Source organism: Lynx rufus, unplaced genomic scaffold (genome assembly GCF_022079265.1).
Source record: "Lynx rufus isolate CCGP_SWC_20201006 ecotype Redwood Valley unplaced genomic scaffold, mLynRuf1.p SCAF_29, whole genome shotgun sequence".
In the NCBI taxonomy this organism is placed as follows: Eukaryota; Metazoa; Chordata; class Mammalia; order Carnivora; family Felidae; genus Lynx; species Lynx rufus.
The window spans coordinates 9,013,456-9,040,682 of NW_025814844.1; the positions used below are offsets into that span (position 1 = coordinate 9,013,456).

Sequence of the window (27,227 nt, forward strand, 5' to 3'; positions counted from 1 at the left end):
TAAGTTTGGTAGAAATATTCTCTTGAAAGTTATTCCTAAGATTGTTGGTTCTCAAACTTCAGCATATATTAGATACATCTAAAGGACTTGTTTAAAAATTGTGAGTCCCTGTCCTTTAGAGTGTCTGAGTCAGTGGGTTGAGTTGGGGCCTGCCAATCTGCATTTCTAACATGTGTCCAGGTGATGGTGATGCTGATGGTCAGGGAACCAAACTTGGAGAACCACTAAATAAGAAAGACGGATCTTGAAAAAAAAAGCATTGGACTGTTTCCTAGATACAGTTTTACCTTTTTTTCTTTTTTTGTGGTCCTATGTCTTGCATAACAGACTGATGTTTCAGTTAGTTTATTATAATGCCAGCAATCTTGCTGTTTTTATTCAAATTTTGATTTTCAAAAAATTGTGGGTTTTTTCTGCATTGAAAAGGGATTCCTCACTTAATTAATAGAAACAGAAAATATGTAAGAGAGTAAGTAAGGTTATGAAATTTATTCTTTTTGCGTGCCCAAATAATTTGGTTTGTTCATTCTGATATGAAACTTCTAAAACATAGTGTTTTGTAAGTTTCAGAAATAAGTATGTGATTATTGTTTCAGAAATTGAGTTTTATTTTTTATTATTGGGCCTATATGTATGTGTATATGTGAATTATGTGTATGTGTATGTGTGTTTTGTAGATAAGATGCAAAACAGTGGTAACCATTTGCTGGATTTCTGGACCTGAGCCATATCTCTTCCTCAGGTTTACTGAAAGTTTACACTGTCCTTTACAGCTCTCAAGATAGCCATTAATCTGTCTTAGTAGCATATTTCATCTGCTCCTGTGCCTCCATTGTTTCAATGGCTCCATCTCTCCTTGGTTGTCAGGATTTTGAAACTTATTGCTTCCTTTCACTCTAAAATCGATGCATTTCCCGATAGGGTAAGCCTTGTACTTATGTCAAATTGGTGACTCTAGTTGTTGTGTCTGACATGATTTTTCAGAGGCATCCAGTAGAAGAGGTGTCCTCCCACCAGCATTACAGTATTACTTAGCCGGGGAAATGGATTGGTATTGTCCCTTCAGATTCTGATCAATCTCTAACAGATTTTCTTGTTTACCAACTTCTTTAATTTCTCAGAAAAATTGGTACTACAATAGTCTTTAGTGGTTAGATTAGAATGCCCTTTGATGGCACATTTTAAGTATTGTTTCAGCTGTAATGTATAATTGTTACAATTTCAATCTCAATTTCACAGGTCTGATTTCTAATATTTTGATGCAGACAGAGTGAAATACTAATTACTAAATGCTAATTACTCAACAGGTTCATTTTGATGGCTGGGACCACAAATATGACTACTGGATGGATGCAGACAGCCCTGACATCCACCCGATTGGATGGTGTGACATAACAGGGCATCCCCTGGAAGTACCATATCGTAAGTATTTTATTCTTTGTTGTTGATTTTTAAATACTTAGCCTGAATTCCTACCTTAATGCTGTTCTTTTTCCTGTCATTATAAGTATTTTAAAACTAAATATCAGATAGGTGAATTGACTAATCAGTGCTACAGCTATGCTGTAATTATTCATAATTAAGCCTCAAAAGAGTGTGCTTTATATTTTTAAAAAGTTATAATAATAATAAAGGAATTATTTTGATAGTGTTGTCTAGGAGAATCTTTATTGTCTACATTTTAGTTTGGGAAACTTAACCCAGTCCAAATCCATCGAACTTGGGCCATTGATTTTAGCTGACGTGCATTTTGATTTTTTTTTTAAACATCCCATCTTAATTTTCTTTTATAGATTATATTTCAAAAAGTTTTAGAAAAAATAGATATTTTAAATTTCAGCAATTAAAAAAATTAGTTGAAAAAAGTCCTCTGTTATATTGGTATTTTCATTATTTCTTTCTTTCTGGCTACTTAAAGTTAAAGAGGAAATTAACCACTCTAAATTTTAATGAACCTTGAACCAAAATATCTCATTCTTTTGTCTGAAGGGTTCTTTCTACCAGATGAGGCTGACATGACTAATAGCTGGTTCCAGACACATGTGCAGGCTCTCCATTCTTTTGTTTGTTTTGTTCCCTCACTGCTTCTGGTGTTTTTCTGTTGGTTTCTTGGGATAACGGCGAGCGTATTATTCTGTTAATGAGGTTGTCTTATATTGAGCCAGCCCCATGATGCTAGAACCTCAAGGACTAATTGCATCTTTGAAGTAGTTCCTTAACTTATAGGAGTGAGAAGAATTCCTGAACTTATAGAAGTGAGAAGCGTTCCTGACTTGCTAACATGACATCTTTACGTTGTGCTGGGTGCTTCAAAAACTACAAAGTTAAGAAGGTGCAGGTCCTTACTTAACTTAGAGTGTGTTAGCAAGTGTGGAGTCTGTACATACAGAATGTAAAACCCAGAGACCATGGTCAGTTCTATGTTGGGGGGAAAGTGTTAGGATTTGTGCTCTGTGTGTGTGTGTGTGTGTGTGTGTGTGTGTGTGTTTTCTGATTCCACTTTTAACTCTCCATGATTTCACATCCCAGTATGTCAGGGAGATGTTTCTCATTTTATGTTAACCTCCCCCTTTTTCCCACATGGACGTGCACACATCTATCCCTCACACAGTAACTTTCTCAAGTAGGAATGGTCTCAGTGTAAGTAGGAATGGGTCAGCATTCCAGGGACAGGGACACCCTCTCTTGACTCCACTCCATCCCATCCATTACCTGCTCCCTTGTCAAACTGCTTAACCAGCTTCTCAAACTGAGTGTCTCATAAATATCCCAAAATCTATGGATCAAACTGAACTCCATCCCAAGCCAAAAATCTTGCTTTTCTACTATAGTTCCTACTAGCTTTCAAAGTTCCTACTTCTTAAGCAGAGTCATTCTGGACTTGCCCCCCCAACCCTTCCTACACCCCACACCCCATGTACAATCAGTCACCAAGTCTTATTGATCCTCTAACTTAATTTCTCCAAAATCTATCTCTGACCCCTGCCTGCTCCCTCCCAGGTCCATTGCATTTGATCTCTCATCATAGTTCAGTGACTTGCAGACTGCTAGGTAGTGAGTTGCATACATCCTCCTGAAAAGCCTAAGATCTCAAAATTCAAGTTCTAGAGGCAATATAGTCTACCAGTTAGAAATGTGGAACCTGGAGTCAGAGTGCTTGGATTTGAATCTCAGTTTTACTGCTCACATAGCTGTGTGACTGACTGTCTATGCCTGTTTCCTCATCTAGGAAATGGAGATAATAATATTATGTGCCTATCTCAAAAATGTATAATGATAAATGAGATAAATGCACACAATACTTTAAAAACTACCTAGCCCCAAAGTATGTCCTGAATTGGTGCTGGCTGCTGTCAGGAAATGATATCACAGTCTATAGATTATCATTTTTACATGAAATTATGTGATTTATTAAGGATTACAAAACCTGAAATTGTGCTAAAATTAATGTGATTAGAGTTTTCCAAATGTTTTCATTCCTTCCTTCCTTCCTTCCTTCCTTCCTTCCTTCCTTCCTTCCTTCCCTCCTCTCTCCCTCCCTCCCTCTCTCTCTCCCTCTCTCCCTCCCTCCTTTCTCTTTCTTTCTATTCATTTATTTACTTACATTTATTTACATTAATTATAGTTGACACATGTATACATTGTAGTGATTTGACATTTATATACACTACAGAGTGATCATTGTAAGTGTAGTCACCATCTGTCACCATACAAAGTTATTAAAGTATTATTGACTATATTCCCTATGCTGTACTTGATATCCTCATGACCTGTTTTATAACTAGAAATTTGTACCTCTTAATCCTCTTTACTTATTTCACCCACCCTCCAATCCCTTCCCCCTTAGCAACCATCAGTTTTTTCTCTGTATTTATGAGTCTGTTTCTGTTTAGTTTTGTTTGTTTAGATTCCACACGTGAGTGCAATTGTGTGGTATTTATTTTTTCTCTGACTTATTTAATTCAGCATAATATGTTCTAGGTCCCTGTTGTTGCAAATGGCAAGATTTCAATCTTTTTATGAGTGAGTAATATTCCACTTTATATATATGTGCCACATCTTCTTTATTCATCTGTTAATGGGCACTTGGGCTGCTTCCATATCTTGACTACTGTACATAATGCTGCAATAAACATAGGAGCACATATCACTTTTTGAGTTAACGTTTTGTTTTCTTCAGATAAATACTTAGAAGTGGAAATGCAGGCTGATATGGTAGTTCTATTTTTAGTTTTTTGAGGAACCTCCATACTTTTTCCATAGTGGCTGCACCAGTTTATGTTCCCACCAGGAGTGCACAAGGACTCCCTTTTCTCTACAACCTCACCGGCACTGGCTATTTCATGTATTCTTGATACTAGCCATTTTGGCTAGTGTGAGATATTATCTCATTGTGGTTTCGATTTGCATTTCCCTGATGACTAGTGATATTAAACATCTTTTCATGTGTCTGTTGGCCATCTGGATGTCTTCTTTGGGAAAATATCTATTGAGGTTTTCTGCCCATTTTTTAATTGGATTTGTTTGGGGGTTTTGGTGTAGGTTGTGTGAATTTTGTTAAATATATTTCGGATATTAACCCCTTATTGGATGTACTGTTGGCATATATCTTCTCCCATTCGGTAGGTTGTCTTCATTGTGTTGATGGTTTCCCTCCCCATGCAGAAGCTTTTTAGGTAGGTGCAATTTCATTTGTTTATTTTTGTTTTGGTTGCCCTTATCTGAGGAGACAAATCCAAAACAATTATTGCTTAAGACCCGTGTTTAGCAGTTTATTGCCCATGTTTTGTACAATTTGCATGATTTCGGGTCTTATATTTAGGTCTACATGTATAGTTTTTTTCCCCTTGTAATTGATTTCTAGTGTTTGGAAAAATGCTTCATATGATTTCAGTCTTCTTAAATTTATTGAGACTTGTTTTGTGACCTAACATGTGGTTTATTCTTTTTTTTTAAGTTTTTTAAAATGTTTATTTATTTTTTGAGAGAGAGAGACAGAGCATGAGAGGGGAGGGCCAGAGAGAGAGAGGGAGACACAGAATCCGAAGCAGGCCCCAGGCTCCAAGCTGTCAGCACAGAGCCTGACGCAGGGTTCGAACCCACCAGCTGTGAGATCATGACCTGAGCTGAAGTCAGAAGCCAAACTGACTGAACCACCCAGGCGCCCCACATGTGGTTTATTCTAGAGAATGTTCCATCTGCAATTGAAAAGATCGTACATTCTGCTGTTTGGGGATGGGATGTTCTGAATATATCTATTAGGTCTATGTGATCTAATGTGTTGTTTAGGGCCACTGTTTCCATATTGATTTTCTGTCTGTATGATATATCCACTGATGTAAATGGGGTATGGAAGTTTCCTACTATTATTGTATTATTGTCAATTTCTCCCTTTATGTCTGTTAATATTTGCTTTATATATTTAGGTAATTCTATGTTGGGTGCATACATGTTTACAATTGTTACAGACTTTTGTTGGATTTATCCCTTTATTACTATGTAATGCGCTATTTGTCTATTGTCATGATCTTTATTTTAAAGTGTATTTTCTCTGTTATATGACAGGGGGTATTGCTACCCCTGCTTTCTTTTAATTTCCATTTGCGTGGACTATCTTTTTCCATTCCTTCACTTTCAGTCTGTGTTTTTTAGGTCTGAACTAAGTCTCTTATAGGCAGCATATAGATGGGTCATGTGAGTTTTATTGGTACATTTAGCCACCCTTTGCCTTCTGTTTGGGCGTTTAGTCCATTTAAAGTAATTATTGATAGGTATGTACCTACTGCTATTTCAGTAATTGTGTTCTGGTTGTCTTTGTATTTCTTCTCTGTTCCTTTCTTGCTCTTTTCCCTTGTGGTTTGATGATTTTTATTAGTGTTATATTTGGATATTTATTTATTTATTTATTTATTTTTATTTGAGACAGAGAGAGTTGGGAAGAGGGACAGAGGGGGAGAGAGAGAGAAAGAGTGAGAGTGAGAGTGAGAGAGAGAGGGAGAGAATCTCAAGCAGGCTTCATGCTCAGCACAGAGCCTGACAAAGGGCTTGATCCCACATCCCTGGGATCATGACCTGAGCCAAAATCAAGAGTCAAATGCTCAACTAACTGAGCCACTCAGGAACGTCTTCTCTCTCTCTCTCTCTCTCTCTCTCTCTCTCTCTCTCTCTCTTTTGCATGTGTATGTATTATAGGTTTTTGTTTTGTGGTTACCATGAGGTTCATATTATAATACCCTGTGTATACAGAAGTCTATTTTAAGTTGATGATCACTTAAATTTGAACACATTCTACATTTTTACTCCTCTCTGTTATGTTTTGTTTTTGACATATTTTATATCTTTTTATTTTGTATATCCCTCAACTAATTATTGTAGATATAGTTTATTTCACTACTTTTGTCTTTTAACCTCCATGGTATCTTTATAAGTGTTTGATCCATTACCTTTACTATATTTTCTTTTCTCACTGCAAATTTTTCTTTAACAATTTTCTTCTATTTATGACCTTTTATTTTCTGCTTGAATAAGTCCTTTTAAACGGTTCTTGTATGGAGCTTTAGTGGGGATGTACTTCTTTAACTTTTGTTTGTTTGGGAAATGCTTTCCCTGTCCTCAGTTCTGAATGGTAACCTCGCTAGGTAGAGTATTCTTGGTTGTTGGTTTTTCCCTTTCAGTTTAACTATATCCTGCCATTCCCTCTGGCCTGAAAAGTTTCTGCTGAAAAATCAGCTGATAGTCTAATGGGTGTTCTCTTCTATGTAATTAGTTGATCATCTCTTTAATTTTAATTTTTGCCTCTTTAGTTACTATGTGTCTTGGTGTGGGCCTCCTTGGGTTCCTTTGTGCTTCTTGGACCTGGGTGTCTCTTTCCTTCCCCAGGTTAGGGAAGATTTCGGCTATTATTTCTTTTTTTTAACATTTATTTATTTATTTTTGAGACAGAGAGAGAGAGAGAGAGAGAGGGAGAGAGAAAGTGCATGAGCACAAGTGGAGAGGGGCAGAGAGAGAGGGAGACAAAATCCCAAGCAGGCTCTGAGCTGTAGGTTGACATGGGGCTTAAACTCACAAACCATGAAACCATGACTTGAGCTGAAATCAAGAGTCGGATGCTCAACCAGCCAAGTCACCCAGACATCCCTCAGCTCTCATTTCCTCAAGTAGGTTTTCCACCCCCTTTTCTCTCTCTTCTCCTTCTGCGACCCCTATAATGTGAACATTAATTTGTTGTTACAAAGATCCCTTAACTCTTCTTATTTTTTTTTTAAGAATGTTTTTTTTTTTTTCAACGTTTATTTATTTTTGGGACAGAGAGAGACAGAGCATGAACGGGGGAGGGTCAGAGAGAGAGGGAGACACAGAATCGGAAATAGGCTCCAGGCTCCGAGCCGTCAGCCCAGAGCCCGACGCGGGGCTCCAACTCACTGACCGCGAGATCGTGACCTGGCTGAAGTCGGACGCTTAACCGACTGCGCCACCCAGGCGCCCCTCTTCTTATTTTTTTTAATTCTTTTTTCTTTTAGCTGTTCTGCTTGGGTGATTCCCACTACCCTGTCTTCCAGATTGCTGATCCATTTGGCAGTATCCTCTAATTCGATGTTGATTCCATCTCATGTAATTTTCACTTTAGTTATTGTATTCTTCAGCTCTAATCGATTCGTTTTTATATTTTCTATATCTTCTTTGAAGTTCTAATTGTTTTCATCTACTCTGTTTTCAAGTGTGGGATCTTTATGTCCATGACTTTGAACTCTTTATCAGGTAGATTGCTTATACCTGTTTCATTTAATTCCTTTTTTTTTTTTTTTTTGAGATTTTTGTCTTGTTCTTTGACTTGGAACATCTCTCTCTCTCTCTCTCTCTCTCTCTGTCTGTCTCCTCATTTTGCCTGCCAATCTGTGTTCATTTCTGTATATTTGGTAGGTCAGTGTGTCTCCCAGTCTTAAAAAAGTGGCTGTATATAGAAGGTGTCCTGTAGGGCTCAGAAGCACAATCCTCTCTGCTCACCAGAACGAGGTTCCCAGGGTGTCGCCTTTGTGGGCTGCATGTGTCTTCTCTTGTGTCTGGGGTGTGACTGTTGTAGATACATACCCCCATCCCGTGAGGGTGGGAGCCATTTTGAGGTGCATCAGTCCAGGCTATGACTGCTCACCAGGTGCATCAGGGCTGGAGCTGCTGTAGGGGAACACCTCTGCATTTCCTGGTTTGATTCTGGTTCTGGTGTACCCTTTTCTGGGAGTTGCTTTTATTTTTTAAATTTTTAAAAATTTATATCAATGTTACTTCTTTTCAGTTTATTTATTTTGAGAGAGAGAGAGAGAGAGAGCCAGAGCATGCTAGTAGGGGAAGGACAGAGAGAGAGAGAGAAAATCCCAAGCAGGCTTCACGCTGTCGGCAGAGAGCCCAACACGTAGTTCGATCCCATAAACTGTGAGATCATGACCTAAGCTGAAATCAAGAGTCAAACACCCAGCTGACTGAGCCACCCAGGAGCCCCCTGGGAGTTTCTTTTGGTGATGCTGGTCCCAGCTAAGGCCACCTGCTGGGTGCAGTGGGGGCAGGAACCACTTTGGGGGAGTGCCAAACCCAGTTGAGGCTGCCTGCCAATGTGGCAGGGGGAGCTGGTTTGGAGGGGCATGTTGGGCAGAGCAGACCTGCAGAGGATCACCAGGACAGGATGACTAGTGTTGGCAGGGTTGATGGACAGCATCAGAAATGGCACTTGCCAGCTCTCAGTCACCATGGTAGAAGGAGGGTAAGAAAAATGGTGCCCCCCCCCCCCCCGTGCTTCTTTTCCTCCAGAAAGTTCCTACAGATCCCTGCCCCTCTGGCAAATGTCCTAGACTGAGTCAGTAAGTCTCCATTATGATGGAGATTATGGTTCAGGTGCTTCTTAAAGGGCTGCCTCTATGCTGTGTCTCAGACTCAGTGTGCTTGTGCGCCTGCCCTTTAAGAGTAGAGTCTTTGTTTCCTAGAGTTCTCTGGCTTTCCTAGAGTTAAGCTTTGTTGATTTGCAAAGCCAGACATTATGGGGGCTCTTCGTCCTGGTGTGGGTCCTCAGGACATGGGGTGCCTGATGGGGACTTGAACCTTTTGCTCCTCAGGAGGATCTCTGTGTTTTTCATATCCTTCCTGCTTGTGGGCTGTTGTGCTGGGAGTGTGGATCCTGACTGGACCACTTCGTTGCTCCTCTCACCTCTCTTGATGTGGCTTTTAAAAAATACCTTCAGGGGCGCCTGGGTGGCGCAGTCGGTTAAGCGTCCGACTTCAGCCAGGTCACGATCTCGCGGTCCGGGAGTTCGAGCCCCGAGTCAGGCTCTGGGCTGACGGCTCGGACGGAGCCTGGAGCCTGTTTCCCATTCTGTGTCTCCCTCTCTCTCTGCCCCTCCCCCGTTCATGCTCTGTCTCTCTCTGTCCCAAAAATAAATAAACGTTGAAAAAAAAAATTAAAAAAAAAATACCTTCAGTTATCAAAATTTCTTAAGTTTGACTTCCCTGTTTTTTTGGCAATATTACAAGATTCCCGTTTTCTGTATTCATTTTTAAGGTAATGGGAATCCCTATAATTTGGGAGAATTGGCTACCTCCAGTTGGCCAGGATATTCATTTACTGCTGTGCTTGCTTTTTTGTTATAAATGTGTTTGGATAAATCATTATTAATTGTAATTGTAACATCCCCCAACATACACACAATGCTACTCCAAAATGTATGTATGTATTTATTTATTTATTTATTTATCAATCACTGAATTATTTTTTCCCCACTGGAAAGTAGAAACGAATGTTTTGGTCAAGATATCTAACAAAACAAAGTGTGAAGGTCTGTTGACAGTTGCAACAGCTTCATGATTATCTTTGCTGATGTCTTTCCTGTGATTGTCTGTATAAAACTCAAATCTGACCTCATTATCTCCATTCTTTTTTTGTTGAAGTATAGTTGACATGGGTTTCCATTCTTAAAGCTCTCCCTTGGCATCCAGTATCTGACAGACTCCTTTCTTTGCACATACACAAGGTGCTTCACAATCTGTGCTTTACTCGCTGCCATACCTTACTCTTCCCAAAGCAGAATTATTTCATTTATACCAAACAGAATTACTCCTAACACCTTGACCATTGGCCTTATAAGATTTTGAAGCCAATACAGCACCTTTCTATACATTCCTCCATATATTAGCTTTCTTTACAGAAAAGTCACCCCCTCAGCTGGTGTCAAATTCCTGGGTGGTAAGGAGTGGGTAGGAACGCTTGCTCTACAGTAGGAATTACGTGTAGCATCCTATTCTGATGTCTTTTATGGATCGTGTTTGCATAATCAACCAAATCAAATCAGTTTTTATTGCTGAGTGCTATATTAAGTCAAAGAGTTGATCTTATTTACTCATATAATTCAAACTAAAGTTCTAATGTCCAGGATCTTTGAAAATCAGATCAAAGTAATTGTGTCTACATAGATCTATAAAACCACACACAGCGTTTTCTCATATATGAGCAGATAAAGTCCCTTACTGACATTAATTTGCAAGTATTTTAAGGTATTTTCAGATATTTTAACTTTCATATATTTTTTACACTCTTTTGTTTTACTTTTGTTATATTTATGTGACTCAACAATTGCCTCAGTACTTTATTGTATATGATACAATAGATTTATAGATCAAACATTGCAAAGAATACTAAAAATTTAAGGTTTGGAAAAAAATCTTAGAGGTCATCTTATGTATTCTACCATTTTATGGAGGCTGTACCCAACTTGAACTTTATCTATTTTATTGATATAGTCTAGTGAAATTTTACAAAAAGCATCACACAGGTTGCCTGGTAGTGGTATTCTGTGAAAATAAGAACAATTAAAAGAAAATATGAGGAAGACACCTTTTAAATCCATATTCTCATCTATATTTTGTTATGAATATTTTTCCCTTGATTCTTTTTCCCTTGACTTGGTATTATAATGCTTTGGAAACAGAGGAAGAAAAAAACTATATATATGTGTGTATATATATATACATATACGTATACATACATATATATATATATACACACACATATATACATACGTATATATATATATACACATATATATATACGTATACGTGTATATATGTGTATATATATATACACATATGTATACGTATACGTATATATATATATACATATGTATACATATATATATAGTGAATTTTTTCTTCCATGAGCTTCCCATTTATGTTTGAGGGAGCTTTAGTTTGCAAATATATGAAATAGAATAAAATCTTATAGCTGTTGATGAATGAGTGAAAACTAAATGTACATTGCTATGTTTCTAAATGTGTTTTTAAAGACAGAGCAGAATGACACAGGGCTAGTCCAGCCAGGCCTCTAAGAATGGTGTTGACCTGGGCCCAGAAGAGCACAGAGCACCTGGACCAGTGGAGGGAGAATGGTGGCCCCTTTAGAGATGGAAATGGCACAAGCATAAGTAAAATTAGAATCTGTTGGCTCTAGTACAAATTTTATTCGATTTATTAAAATTTTGTTTTTCTAAGTGAGTGGTAGTTACTTTAGTTCGTTTCCATTTTTTCTAGTTACTTTAGTTCATTTCTACTTTTCTAATGCCATTTAATTCATATATTTATACTCATTGCAGACATTGAACCAAGGTATAATGCATGTTATATAGCCCAAGCTTCTGCAAAAATGTACAGTGTATTTTTGCAAAGACCATAATATTCAATAATTCATAGCATTCAGTCTCTGAGGCCTAATGTAAGTTATTGAAAAGGTTAACTGTGAAAAGCCACTTGAGAATGAAAAGTTCAGAGTTCCCATTCAGAGCACCAGTTTGTATGGCTGGGTGCAGATTTCCTCCTACCCACCACACCCAGCCAGAGGTGCTCAGCTGCAGTTCACCCAGTGTTCCACCGTCAGATGAAACTCTCCTTTTCTCATGCCATTAAGGCATGATTTGTCTGTTTTATCTTATGCATAGTCTTTCATGGTGGACTTTTTCTATCCTTAGAATCAAAATTAAATACCTAAGATAAAGCACTAAGGTGTCAAGAGCTTTCTGTTGTGCTTTGCATTCCCTGAATGTCTTTGAAAAGGTTTAAAAACACCAGAACCAAAAAACCATGCCTACCTCGGTCTTCTACAGAATTGCCTTTTGACAATCTTTTCAGTCAGATCATTTGGAAACTGTAATCCCAGTCACATTTGGTGCTAAATTTCTTTTAATAGATCTCATTTCTTTTATTATATTGTGAATTAGCTACCTAGACTACCTACCCCATTGGGCAATGGGATTTCCAATAGTTCTTGCTTTGGAAATTCACCAAATTTGAGAAGTAAGATGATGGACTTTGGAGCTAGAAAACTCTTGGATTTAAATTCTCATTCTACTCTGGCTGACTCTGTGTCTCTGAGCAAGTTACTTTGCCTCTGGGACTTGCAGGCTTGCGTGTTTAAATACCTATTTATTTATTTATTTATTTATTTATTTTTAATTTTTGAGAAAGGCAGAGAGAGTGCGAGCAGGGAAGGAGCAGAGAGAAGAGGGGGAGAATCTGCGCTGTCAGCGCAGACCCCAACATGGGGCTTGAACTCATGAAACTGTGAGACCATGACCTGACCAGAAATCAAAAGTCGGATGCTTAACCGACTGAGGATTGAGCCACCTTGTGATTAAGTACCTTAATGGCTGCTTTCAGTTGTCTGGCTCATGCTGGCCTTTCAGTAAAATAGTAGGGGTGGGGTGAAGAGTGCAGGCACATTTGCTTCCCATGCCATTTCTCTTCATTGATCTAGAAAATTGGAAGTTGACTTTATTTCCTAAAACTTAAACAACCAGTGTGGTTTTCTTCTCGGTACTTGTTATAATTATACTATCCATAAAGGGGTTGCTGATCTCTGAGCGAATATTGACTAATGTTTAGAATAGTTTGAAACATTTAGAATTACTGATTTAGATTTAAGATTAGCACTCCCTATAAGCCCCATTAAACTGAACTAAAGAACTTTGCCGTTCCTTAAAATAAAAATTTGAATACATTGCAATTCTGCATCTAAGTCTGATGTGTCACTTTTTTCCTGACATCAGGCAATTTTTCAACACTGGCTGGGTGTCCTGCAATTCAACTCCATTCTGACACTGCTTACCTAGAGAAAGCGTCAGGCTCCACAGGGTAAGGGCTCAGTCCTACAAGACTGCTCCAACCCCCAACTTCAGATGCCAGTCATAAGTCCAGGTCATCACCTGTGCTTCTGGCTACATATAGATCAGAGGTTCCAATGACCCACTGCTTGGGTTCAATTAATTTGCTAGAGTGTCTCCCAGAACTCAGAAAAACATTTTACTTATTAGATGATCTGTTTATTATAAAAGAATGTAATTCAGGAATAGAAGCCAGATGGAAGAGATGCATAGGGCAAGGGACACAGAGCTTCCGTGCTCTCTCCAGACTAGACACTCTCCACGAGTCTCCATATGTCTACCAGCCCAGTGGCTGGTAAGGTTCAGAGGAACCTTATCCTTTGGTTTTTTATAGAGGCTTCATTCCATAGGCACAATTGATTAGATCATTGGCCATTGGTGTTGAACTCAATTTTCCAGCCCTCCCCATCTCCAGGAGTGGGAGGGAAAGTTCCAGCCCTGTAATCACTGGTTGGCACCACTGGCAGTCAGCCTCCATCCAGCCTTAGGTACTTTCCCAAACTCACATCATTAGCATAACAAAAGACCTCTATTGCTCTCTTGGTAGGCAATTGCAAGGGTTTTAGGAGCTCTGTGCCAAGACAAGGAGGAAGACTAAGTATATATTTCTTATTGTAAATCACAATATCACAGTCGTAAACATACCACAGTGAAATGAAAGTATTCTTACTGAGTTGTTCACTAGCTTTGTCGTTGTCAAACCAAATGGATATAAACCGGCGCTCACCTGAGCCTTCTCTATGAAACACAGTTTTCCATTCTTTTATCCCTGATTTAGCAATGGTATTTTTTCACATCTCCTTCTACCTCTCTTCTTAGTCTACACTCTCAGCTTCTTGCCTCTGGGTAGGGTCTATATTCCTTGTGCCTAGTGCTTATCTGCTAGCATTTGGGCAGAAGGTGGGTGACCTTCTCTCCCAAATGTCATGTGACATCCCCAGGGAGATGAATCGTCTCCACCCCTGCCATCCTAAGGTATCTTTACTTACCCCTCGAATGCCCCAGGGGCCCCTAGCAGGGATTTCCACTCTTGTCTTTGCTCAAGGGGCGCCTGCCGCTCTGGCCCTCACCATATCTGCAGCACACCAGCCTTACTGCCACTGCTGCCTCTGTTGTCCCCTTGGATTGGAACTTTGTGCTGCCACATGCTCCCTGGGCTTGTTCAGGTATCCCCTCCCAGAGGTGACTTCTCTGCCCAAGCTGTCCACGGACAACAACTCTGCCATTCTCTAACTCCTCAGATGTCTTTGTGTTTTGGATGGCACATGTCACAGGCCAGCGTAATACAATATGCTTATTTGTTTCTGTTGTCACCCCTTCTCCATTACTAGAATACCTCTCCCATGGTGGCAGGGACCCATGCCCCTGTTGGTCTTCCATTGCACAGTCTATACCACCTCCAAAGAGTAATGCAGACTTGGAGCTGAAGACATAGGCCTGAATGAATGAATGAATGAATGAGCAAGTGAATGGATGGCTTCCCTTTTAGACTACAAGATCCCGTGGAGCAGGGTTTTTGTGTTATTCACCTTTGCTCCTTGGAATGTGCGCACTCTTGCAGGTGGTAAATGCAAGTCAGAAAATGCTTGTAGAAGAGTCCAGGATGTGATGAGCCAGTTGGTGGCGCTGTCTCCTGCCCCACGCCCTGGACCACGTGCTCCTTCCTACCATGGGCTGGGATGATTCAGCCTGTGTCCTCCCTGCAGGGTGGGCCCTTGGTGAATATTTGTCCAATTTGCTTGGTGTTTGCCTCACTTTGTACATTTTATAAACGTAATCCTTCTGTACTTAGTTCCCCCTTCCTGCTCCTTCAGCCCTTGTTGTAAACACTGTTTTAGAAATCGGAGCTCGACAGAATAAAATATCTGATTGCATGGAAATGCTTTGCTAATGTTTTAAAGTAGGAATAAAAATAATAACATAAACATATGACTGACTCCAATGCCTCTAATATGGTAGATCTAGTGGAGAACAGAGAACCTTTTTTTTTAAATAAATTAGATTTGGATGTGCCACCTGATAACTATAGACTTTTCTCACCAGGGTACGTATGAAGTTGTTTGTTTGTTTTTTTCTGAAATGACAACCGCCATGCAGAGACAAGTGCTGGTGGGAGTGTGGAGTGACAGGGCCGGCCACTCAGCCCCCCAGGGTGAGGACCTTCCATGCTGGTGCCATCCTGTCGGACACAGTTGGCTTCACCATTTGTGCCCACAAACTTGAGGGGAACAGAGCTGCTCTCTCAGCGTGGATATAAAAATAAGTAGATGCAAGAGAGGATTTGATCCATATGCTCAGAAAGCCCCAGCAAACCTCAGAAAAGTGCTTTATCCTTAGGAGTTACCAGAGATGTGACTGTACGACACGAACCTGACAGAATACTCACCGCTCGTCGTGCCCCAGCCTACCACGTGTGGGTGTGGATGCAGTGGTTTGCAGCACCTGTTCCGGACAGAAGTGGGTGTCTGGTCCTGATCACGATGCACTTTCTGACTTGCCTGAACCCTACAGTATATTCCCTTATGATTGTATCAGTCTCCCCGCCCCCTCCCCCTCACTTAGACAGGAAGGTGTTCACCCCAGCCTCAGACGGGCCTGTGGAGCTGCTGAGTCTGCGTTTCCAGAAAGGGGCACCTCCTCTCTTTTGCAGCATCAGCGGTGTTGCATGAAGCATGATGGCAAGAGGGTGGCAAAAAGTAAAACTAGATTACACTGCCGTGCAGTGCAGTCTCATACATGGAGGGTCTGCAGTAACTGCACATCATTGGTGGTAATTGACAGCCCACAGGGTGTGCAGCTGCGTCCAGGGAAGAGGATGAGCCCTACTTGTCCATAAGGAGCAATCCTGATTAGACCTGGGAGGAATTTGCCAGGTTAGTGCCTCAAGAGACTTCCCCAAGTCATGTGATCCCAACTGTTTGCTCCAGTCCCCAAATCTCTCTCTCTCTCTCTTTTAAGTTTTTATTTATTTATTTTTGAGAGAGAGCATGAGCAGGGGAGGGGCAGAGGTAGAGGGAGAGAGAATCCTAAGCAGCCTCTATACTGTCAACGTGGAGCCAGATGTGGGGCTCAAACTCACAAACTGCGAGATCATGATCTGAGCTGAAACCACCAGTGGGACACTTAACCAACTGAGACACCCAGGCGCCCCGCTCCCCCCAAATCTCTCTTTATGTGGCTTTGTCTTGAGGCCAGACTCTTGCTCACCTAGACCCTGTGCCTCTTTACTGAGGCATAGGAGAACTTCTGGGTCTCTTCTGTGTCCCACACAAGTTGTGTCAACACAGAAGTATGGCCTCGGGCTTATCAAGGTCCAGGTTGAAAATGGCAGTAGCAGCTTTGCCCCAGGTGTCTGGGCTGCTGGGGCAGTCGGGCACATAGCTGGGGCAGTCCATGTCAAGGGGCACCCACAGTGAGGATGACTCACCTCATGTGTGGAAGGCCCTTACCTCCTTCTAGCACTCCCCAGTGTGGGAGTGCGAGTGCTGAATGTCTTCCTGAAATCATATCACGCAGAGCACGAAAAACCAGAGTTCATCCCTACCCCTATCTCCTCATCAAGTCCACGTCCTTTCCCTGGGGAGATGGTAATCATACTCTATTCCTAACTGTCATGTGAATCCACTTCCAACTGGCTATGAAGATGCATAAAGAGAACCTGGACCGCTACCCATTGGGGACCACAGCACTCGTGTGGATCATGACTCTGCACATGGACCAGAAAAGTATATAGGACCTTAAGCTCACCTTCCTTACTCGTATCACATGATGACCAGTATACTGATTTCCATCCCTTTGCTTATGGCAGGAGATGGCTTAAATAAATAACTTAGATTGGTCCATGAAAAAGAAAAGCAGAGGTATGGCCTTGGGCTCATTAACTTGGCCACTGGCCACTGCTATGTCATTACCTTCTGCCATGTGGGATCTTTTCCTAAAGATGTGCAGCTACCCCCTAGTGTACCAAAGGAAGCAAAGAGCTGACTAGCTCCCTATTCATAAACAAATGCCCACCCCAGTGCTAGTCTAATGAGGGGGGAATGTGAACAGAAGAGGAAATGCAAGAAGAAGGAATGTGAGTACACACACCTCTGACTTAGTCTTCCTTTCACCTCTCGTCTCCTCCATGCACTCCTTTCTTTCGATTTCTTTTTTTAAATGTTTATTTATTTTTGAGAAAGAGAGAGAGCATGCATGCATGTGTACAAGGAGGGGAGGGGCAGAGCCAGGGGGACAGGATCTGAAGTGGGTTGTACTCTGACAGCAGAGAGCCAAACGCGGGGCTTGAACCCACGAACTGCGAGAAGATGACCTAAGCTGAAGTTGGATGCTTAACCAACTTAGCCATCCAGGCACCCCATTTCTTTAAATTTCTTAAACACAAATTATTTGCACCCCAGGACCTTTGCATATGCTCTTGTCTCTGTCCACAATGGTCTATCTGCTCTTCTAATAGATGACACTTTTACACTCTTTAGAATTCATCTCTAATGGTCCCTTCTGAGAAAGGCCTTGCCTGGTCACATAACCTAAAGAACAACCCCCACTTCCATTTCACCACTTCCTTTTCTCCATAGTACATTTCATAATATGCAGTCATTTTAAGGGTCTGTTTCCTTGTGTTTTGTCAGTAGTCCCCATGACACTGTAAGCTTATAAGTGGAGGGATGAAGAGTGTTGTGTCTGCCAGTATTTCTTATTTATCTGTTTATTTCTCTAAGAGTTGGTTAATCACTTATGCCAAAGCATCTCTAGAGGCCACGTTGGGCTCTCACCTGCAACCTTTATGGAGGGAATTCTTGAGTAGTAGCTGTGGAATTAGTCCAGTCCGGCCTAGTAGCAGAAAGATAGGCTGAAACACTCCCACTGCTAACAAAGAGAACTTCCACGAGTAGGAGGTTGACAGGCAGAAAAAGAAGATTTCCTAGCTGGCTTCCATGTCTGAATAATTTTGTCATTGTTCTTTCTTTAGCTTCTGTTTGATTTATATTTGGAAGTAATTATGATGCTTGATTACCAAATAAATTAAACATAGCATTATTATGAAGTTAAATTGCACACTAATAGCATAGTATTACAAACAGTAGTAATAGTATCTATAACCTTTATTATTATTTGTATTAAAGACCTTGTGAACATTGCTAATTTATTTAACTGTTAAGCATAAACAAGCATAATAGAACATAACTCGAGAAGGAATATAGCTCATTTTCCCATTTGGTTCATTACTCAGCTGATGTATAAATATAACAGAATGACTTGTAAATATACCAAATGTCCTGGCACGTGGTTTATCCTGGTAAGTGAGAAAAAAATAATGAAATCTGTGGTAAGAACTGAATGATTAATGAAGCCCCTTTGATGAACATTTGGGACCCTGTGGAACTAGAAAAGTTTTTTTTTTTTTTTTTTTTTTTCTGTTGGAGACGGAAAGTCACATAGATTATTAAATAAGACTGAGTGCAGTTCTAGTCCTGATCTGGAATAATCAATCTGATGATGGATAGATGTCATTCTGAGGAAAAAAAAAAAAGATTAATTTAGCCAGGTAACAGCACATTTTCAATTTCCTTCTTTTCTAAAGATAATTTTATAAGGAGTCTTTAGTACTTGTTCTTCCAAAATCCAGCAAGCAAGTAATCAGCAGTTTTAAGAGTCCCTAAGTACTCATTGACTTAATAGACAATTACAGCATATTGTGTTTAAAAAAAGTTAGCTATTTTAGAAGTCCCTAATTACAGATTTACATGATAGACTTATCAAGGAAAAATAATACATTTCAAAATGTACTTACAGTCTTAATGATATTATCTGTTTTAAATGTTCCTTGTTGAAGTGCTTATCCTGTGTGCTCTACCTTCTGGAGGTGTGAGGGCAGAATTCATTTACTTTGTTCTAAAATTCGATGTTTGGGTGTCTGATGCTAGCTCAGAACAGTTTTGCAGATTATTTTCTCATCATAGCTAAATGACTTCATTTGCTACTGTTCACAGTTATTGAAATGAAATGTGACACAGTGGTCTTAGTTATCCTATTACAGACACTGGGAGATTGTATCTCATCAAGGCACTGCTCTGTTCAAAGTTACTGGCACTTAATGCAAATGCATACTAACTTCTAAAAGTCATGGCATACCTCAGGTGGTTTGACAATAAAGCAAAACATATTCTCACTCTGTCCCAGTGTTTGGGTCCTATCTGGCCATAGATCTGTGGATGTCAACACATAGATGTCCAGTGGAGACCCTGTGTTGGGCAGCAGACCTTTCAGGATTTCTCAGCAAGAGTTTTAACCCTATCCAGAAGACTTCAATGTCCTCCAAGGAGAGGGAAAGGGACGAGATGCAATTGTTAAACCCTACCTCTACATTGCCCTACAGGTCCAGACAATGGAAACCTTGAGTGATCAACAGATTGTCTAAGAATATTGCTTGAGGAAGGGCTTACCATCTTAGAGGGTAGTGTTGGAGTTGTCACTGAACAAAGAATTTTTTTTTTTTTTTGGCATTCTCGACTATATTAAGCTGTGTGTCAGAGTCAGAAGGTCCTGTAGGACATGGTTTAGCACTGGTGACCACGGTGGGTGGTGCAACTGGGAAAGGGAGATGGGAAAGGGTGGTGCAGCTGGGAAAGGGAACAGGCACCCTGGGGGGCTCGGGACAGGTCACACAGGAGGTGTTACAGGAGCTCTCTGCTGCCACGGGCACCTGATTCAGTGTGAAAAGAGTGGAATTCTGCCTCCCAAGATGCTAGTCACACCAAGGTCATTTTTAAACTTGGGGATCAGAATGGGGATGGGGAGTATGTGAGGGCAACTCCGGGTGTTGCTTTACAGACAAGCTTAGTGGTATTAGCATCTTGGAGATGTTTTGTTCACTTGTCTTTCATGGTATTAGAAACATTGAAAAAAGGGGCACCTGGGTGGCTCAGTTGGTTAAGCGTCCTACTTTGGCTCATGATTTCGGGATTTGTGAGTTCAAGCCCTGCGTCGGGCTCTGTGCTGACAGCTCAGAGCCTGGAGCCTGCTTCGGATTCTGTGTCTCCCTCTCTCTCTGCACCTCCCCTGCTTGTGCTCTGTCGCTCGCTCAAAATTAAATAAACATTAAAAAGAAAGAAAGATTGAAATATATCTGTCCACTGGATATATCCTTAAATGACCCATTGGAATTAAAATAGAATGAAATATTTTTAAATGTAAAATAAACAATATATTTTTGCAGTATGAAAGAAGCTGCATAGAGATTCTGGTTTGTTTTTTCATTTCACTCTGCATTCCAAGCAACCAAGAATCACAAAGTGGAAATGTACACAAAGCTAAACTTCAGTGCATAATGCAAATGACAGACTTAAAGAACTGAAAATTCTATAACATATTTGGAAACTAAGAGCCTTTAGCTTATATTTTACTTTTCATATATGCTTTGATACTCATTCAAACCAGAGAGTAAAAATCAGAATATTTTTTTGTTGCAAAGAAATACATTTTACCTAAATGCATACGAATACTGTAATTATAAGAGATGTCAGAATACCCTCCACGGATCTTTGGGCTAACAACTCTTTAAGCTAGTGCATCCAGAAGTGCTGACCCTGGATCTTTCCTTGCATGACCCGCTCATGGAAGAATTGATGTGCATAGGAGCCCCTCATTGTAGGAGCTGCAGACACAAAGTCAGAGCCCCTTTGACTGGCCAGTAGCCTATCCCTATCATATTTGACATGACCACTGGCCTGTCTTCTGCTACATTTCACCTGCCCTAGAGCATTCTTTAGAATGCTTCTAATTTTTCTTGCATCATTCCTTCACAGAAATTTTCTATGTGGAATGTTATTTCTATAATCACCAAATGGTTGAAAGCCAGTAAGGGTGAGGACACGGCTGCTGAGAGTGTATCACTTTGCTTCTGGGTTACTGACCCTCTCTCCTTTCAAGACATTATTCTCCTTGAATACTGCTACACTCTTTTTATTGCTGCTCTACTTGACTATTTTTCTGAACATTAAAGCCTTTATGTCCTAAGGAATTGCAGAAGAGAGTAAAAGAAATGGCTGTGGAAGTTTATATTCTTTAATGTGGAGTTTGTGGGTTTTCTTAACAATGACAAGAACATCCTCCATCATTTTCTTTGAAGTCATCAGTCTCTTCTTCATATCAATGGATCTGTTTTGTAATGGAAGTCATTAGGAGCCGACTCTTTTTATGTAACACCTCCAAACAAATCTTATACAATGCCAGGCAGTCAGGGGAAACTCAGCACTACAGTGGAGTCTCACATCTGATTCTAGGGTTAGCTTCTAAATTCAGCAAGTAAAGCAAACAGTGTAGTTAGTCACAATTACTGAGAAGTGGGTCTCACTAAGCCCAGCACAGTGCATCTCTGAACTAGACAGTTGGCATGTACTGAGCATAAGGCAAAAATGATTGGCATGAGTTCAGGGTCATGCTGTATGAAGACCAAACAGCATTTAAAAATACCTGGACCACTGCCGGCTCAGGAAAGTGCTTCCACTGTGAGGAGCACATGAGGACCAGTGGAGTGGTGGTCTCTGATTCCCTGCGCATGCTCGTTCCCACGGCCATTGCTGAGTAGCATGGCGGGATCACCCAGACTTCATTCTGTTTACTTCAGATATTTGACTAACATGTGCATGGCTACCCTAACTGTCTCTTAAAGCTAGGAGTAGTTGATTTTAAAAGTTCACATATATAAACCTGTACAGGTTTTGAATATAGCAGTTGCCTATTAGCATAGCAGAGTGAATAGAGCACAGGTATGCAAGTTAAGAAGCTTGAGTTCTTGTCCTAACTGGCATAATATGATTTGTGATCCGGCACAAGTGATTTGACCTCCCAGACCATCATTTCCTAATTTGCAAATATAAGAATGGTCTAGGTCAGGGGTTCCCAACCCAATGGGGAACGCCTAAATAAGATTCAAAAGCTTACCCCTGGAATTCAGATTCTGTGGGACCTGGAACTTTATATATCCCAATATCTCTGAGTCCTTTCCAGCTTCGAATACCATTAATGGGACCTCTCTCCTCAGGACTCCCAAGCTTTCCTTATCCTGCTGTGTCCATCATCTCTGGTCCATATACCAGAACTTGTGGAACCTGGTATATTCCTGTCCTGCTGCTTTGGAGTGCACTGAAGAGGCAGGTACCATGGACACTTGCAGTCATAGCCAATCAGCATTTCGTGGTGGGGCCGTATAATGGGAGCTTTCTGTCCTTCTCTGAATGGAGCATTTTTATCTCTATGATGAAAGTGGACGTTGTTATTTGCTGTTTTGTTCAGGCAGCACACAGGAGATGTAGCCTATTGCACGGAGCTCCCTCTGGGAAGCACTGACACGCAGTAAGTGCTCATCCTTCTCCCTCAAGCCTATAATCCAAACTAGTTCAAAGCCACCGGTGGATAAACTAGTGCACAGGTCTTGGAGGGAAGGTGAGCTCCTCCTTCCATTTCATCCAGGCATCTATTATAGCCATCAGCATTGAGAATTTCCTTCCCACTAGAAACGTGGCAATCCTGCCAAGACCGTACACAAGTTACTCAGTATGGGAATGTCATTCATTGTAGAATTAGGTTTAGGGCAGAAGCCACAGGGAGAAGTGTACCTGTTAATTATATACATATAAACACACTTTCCAAAGAACTCTCAACATTTTTTATTAAGAGCAGTTAAAAGCTTATGGGTAATGGAAGTTCTTAACGTGGCCGAGCTAGGTCAAGGCTAATTTGAGGAGTGATTATGAATGCCAAAGTTCTGCTTTCAATGTAAGGTGCAGGTTATTGGAACGAGGCTGTTGTCACCCCACTTTGGAATCTGGAGTTACAGAGTATGTTTAATTCTTCTCAATATTTTTTCCTCTTGGTAAAAGGGGGGAGAAGGCAGCTCAAGGATTGGAAAGCTCAAAAACAAATCACGATACAGTTTTTGACACTTCTTATCTCCCTTCACATGAATAAGAAAAATCCTAGGAATAAGGAAGGCATAGTTACCACCCTTTTGGATTCTATTTAGTATCACGTTGCAGGAGGTAAAGTAGAGAGGGAGGAGGAGAAGCGGGGAGGGGTTCCAGCATTTCATGTCTAATAGGTGGGAGTAATTCATTTACATAAAGCAAGTACCAAACTAGTCATTTTTTTAAAAAGCTGATTTCATATAAAAGACAAACCAGGGGAGATTCAGGACAAAAGAAAGTAGTTTTAGTTTTTATAATAGCTTTGAGAGAATTCATGCAAAGTTAAGATTTAGAAGACAAGTGCATCTATTTTTATTTCTTTTTTAAAAGTAATGAAAACAATGAAACAGGACAGTCTAGGGAAGTGGTTTTGTCTTACTTGCTGTTAGACACCATATGTCCCTCTGTACCCCCCCATAAGGTTATCAGTTTAATTCAATTTAGTTTAGTTACCTGCAAACCAGATGTTTTTTTTTTTGTGTGCCAGTAATGCCTAAAATTTTTTTCTACTCCTAAAATTCTGTGCTTCTGTGTTATCTATGAGGACCTCTCCCAGTTTTTCCCTTCCACAAATGAGGAGTGTTTTCCAGATTTTTTGAAAGGTTAAAAACTGGGTTACAAAACAGGTTGGCATTTTATGAAGGCCTATGCTATTCAGTAATATGAAAAGAGCCTAGTTTTGTGTATTTAAATAGTTGGGTACAAAATGATGGCACAGATTTTTTTACTTGAAAATGCTAGGGTGACATATCTGAATGAGAGCTATCTCAAATCTATGTTCCCCCTTTGCTCTGTCATGTCAGCCATCCTCATCATGACTCATCATTACAGCCATGTGTCAGTCAACACCATTCACACTTTCCTCACTGCCTGTCCCCAGTCCTGCTGGGGGCTTATGTCAGCACAATACCAGATCTAAAATATTTCATGCACATATGTCGGATGGGACCATCTCGTGTTACAGCAAACACCAGGTCTCCCTGATCCTGTGCCCATACTGAAACATGAGATCTAGTTTTTCTGGGATCCTTGTGTTATCAACCAGTCACCCACCATATTAACCTGTCTCTTACTTAAAGCTCAAAATGTGATAATGCATTTTATATTTGCAAAGAAAATCTTTGCCCACTGTTCTGCTGTCTCCTTTTGAATACTGAGCAGAGCCCAAAAGAACATGTTCCACTTTTTACCATAACTGCTCCTGGGAAACTGTGGGATCTATGAAAGGGCTTTCAGAAGGTCGTCCATTGCGGCTACTCCTGTCTGTCTCACCCGTGGGTGGTTGTTTTCCTCCCCCTGGTGGAATAAGTATCATTATTGCAGCCACTGGTCCCTGGGACTCTGGCACATTTCTATTCTTGTCCTGCATCAGGTGGATGGTTAGTTTGCCTTCCTCTGTGGATATTGCCATTGCTGTATTTTAAGGGTTTTTCTTGATCATCAGGTTAGGCAAAACAGCCACTTTTGTAGGAACCTTTTCTTACTCTTTTGTTGCATTTTCTTATCACAAAATTATTGTTCTATTTTACTTACGTATCATGAAATCTGACAGTCTGCAACCTAGTACAAGCAACCATGGTGTGTGGTTACATTATTTTCTTCTTCTGTTTGAGAAACGCATTATTATAGCACAGTGGATATTTATGGTCCTTAATTTCATTAGGAGGTGAAGAATAAGGATGATTAGTCTATAATTTCAGTTTGAAAGGTATGCTTATTATTTGCATTCTCTAGCACTCAACAGTAATTATTACATTAAATCTTAACAAACTACAATATAAATTTCCTGGGGACAGGGTGGGGCAAAAAGACCCAGGATCCTAACCTAAAAGTTTTCCATCCAAAATAAAGATAGTGAAATCTTAATTTAAAAAATGGGAATGTGTGCATATTTGAATAGTTTCCTTTATTTATTTCTTTTAAGGTCCAGATTTAATTCTGCCTGCTCCATTCTTAATCTCTGCTGATGCTCTTGAGGCCGGTTTTACTGAGAAAACTAGAGCGGTGGGTGGAGAACTTGGCCATCCTTCTCCTGTGGCCACTGGCACACCCTTCCTCTGTGCAGGCACTTGCCTGGGCTCCCCGTTTCCTGAGCCTGGGGCAGCCGCTGCGCACATGGTGTGCCCACTCAAGGGTCTCTCCCACCAGTTACACCCTCTCTCCCTACACTGTCAGATTTCTCTCTCCTGGAACATCCTCATCAAGACTCAAAAATTAGAAGAGAAATATGTTTTCGACCACGAACCCACTTTTATACTGCCTTTTATATTGAAAGTCCTCAAAAAAGCTATTTAAACTATCACTTTCGTCTTTTTTTCTCCTCCACTCCCCTTTGACCTTGAGTCAGGTTGTTGGTGCCCGGCTCCCAAAAATGGTCTCCATTCCGGTCCCCACAGCCCCATGCTGCACACCTGCAGCTGGGGAGCAGGTCCCCTTTTCATGGCACCGTGGTCACAGCCGCTGACTCGCCTTCTGGCGTGCTGGCTGTGCGTCCTTCTCTGTGGAGCATGCTTGTCTCTGCCTGGCTGCACCTTCACAGCTCCTTCCTCCTGCCCTTTTAGTCTCCTTGAGCAGTGTTTCCCAGAGCTCAGTCCTCAGGCCTCTTGTCCTGCAATGACACTAACTCACCATGGGATCTCACGTAGTCCGTGGCCTTGAGCACCAGGTGTAGATGCCTTGGCTGCACCAATACCTCTAGTCCCAGCCACAGGGCACAGCCTGCCCCAGGCCCTCTTCTCGTGCACTTCTCAAAGAATGGGCCCAGTGAGTGTGTTCTCACTCATTCATCAGCCCTCTCTGCTCTCCAGTGCCCCCGCCTAACCTAGAATGTCGCTTTGGCCCATGGGACCTCATCTCTTGCCCCCTTTCCTTTGTGTGGCTCCCACCACACTGGCCTCCCTGCTGTTGCCCCAGGTTGCGTTGTGCCCTTACTCCACGTAGGGTCCTGCTCACGTGTCGGGACTTCTTCCCAGACTGCCGGCCTTAGGAGCATCCCCACTTCTGCCCCATCACTGTTCATGACTTGCTAGCACCATCACTGTGTGACTCCATCGTGTTACTCATTTGAGTGTTTATTCTTTGGCACAAGCACCGGGGCTCCAGGGGGACAGGTCTCTCCCTTTGGTCTGCTGCCGTGTCCTTGGTACCCAAATCCTGTCTAGCACATAACAGGCACTCAGTATCTCTTTAAATGTGTGAATAACCCTCAGTGGCTACTCAAAAAAATAACTTAAAAAATAATACTAGGAAAATAAGAAGAAATAAGGTATCTTAACTTGTCTGTTATTAGTGACATTTACATCTCTTCCACTTTTCTGTGTGTCCTCTAGTGGATATTACTACCCCATGCTAAAGTCATTTGTCTATGAAACACTTGTTAAATGAATCAGGTTGAACGGAAAACTTTTTCAGCGGTGGGTAATTAGTGTTGAAATGAGGCTAGGAACGCTGCTGCTCGATCCTCGTGTTCTGATGCGGGCCAACACCAGCGTGGAGCTCACATGTGCACTTAAAGGAATGGATCATCAACGTCAGAATTGTCATTCTGCTCCCGGTCAGCTCTACACCAGATAAAATAACAATTTGGAGAGGGAACGCCTTCCTACTCAGAAAGAGGGCGATGAGCTCAGCCTCTAACCCACACGGAGTGGGATAATGAACGTTTTCACTCACATCACTCAGGGTCACCAGTTTGGGCCATTTTGAAATAAAGGACAGTTCCCCTTCTCATTTTCTAGAGATGGGTGCAATCTTTAATTTATTGATTTTTCCCTTGAAATCTTATATCTTCTTTACATGACAAATAGGTCTAATGCCCACATGCAATTCTAGTTTTTGTTTTAGAAAAATTACCTAATTTCACAAAAGTGAAAACAAAATAAAATTGCCGTTTCATCGTGTGGACTTTGCAGCTGCAGGTAACACAAAAGTCTGTTTACAATGGTTTAATCCAAGAGAGGGTTATTTGTCCTGCGTGACAGACTCTGATGTGGTAGGTCCACCCGGGCATGTCCCGGGTCCAGGTTTGTCTTCCTTTGTTCTCTGCTTTCTTCAGCTTTTGCTCTTGCCT

At 41.0% G+C, this 27,227-nt stretch overlaps 1 protein-coding gene and 1 pseudogene across 3 annotated transcripts in view; both read left to right on the top strand.

Annotated features, from left to right (window-relative positions):
• Positions 1-27,227, top strand: part of L3MBTL4 (L3MBTL histone methyl-lysine binding protein 4) — a 368,508-nt gene that overhangs the window by 166,084 nt on the left and 175,197 nt on the right. For all 3 annotated transcript variants that reach the window (XM_047090320.1, XM_047090321.1, XM_047090322.1), the window contains exon 11: positions 1,308-1,422. In XM_047090320.1, the coding sequence (XP_046946276.1) occupies positions 1,308-1,422 (115 nt within the window). The remainder of the gene's footprint in view (positions 1-1,307; positions 1,423-27,227) is intronic.
• Positions 16,515-16,841, top strand: LOC124519863 (cytochrome c oxidase subunit 6A1, mitochondrial-like; annotated as a pseudogene).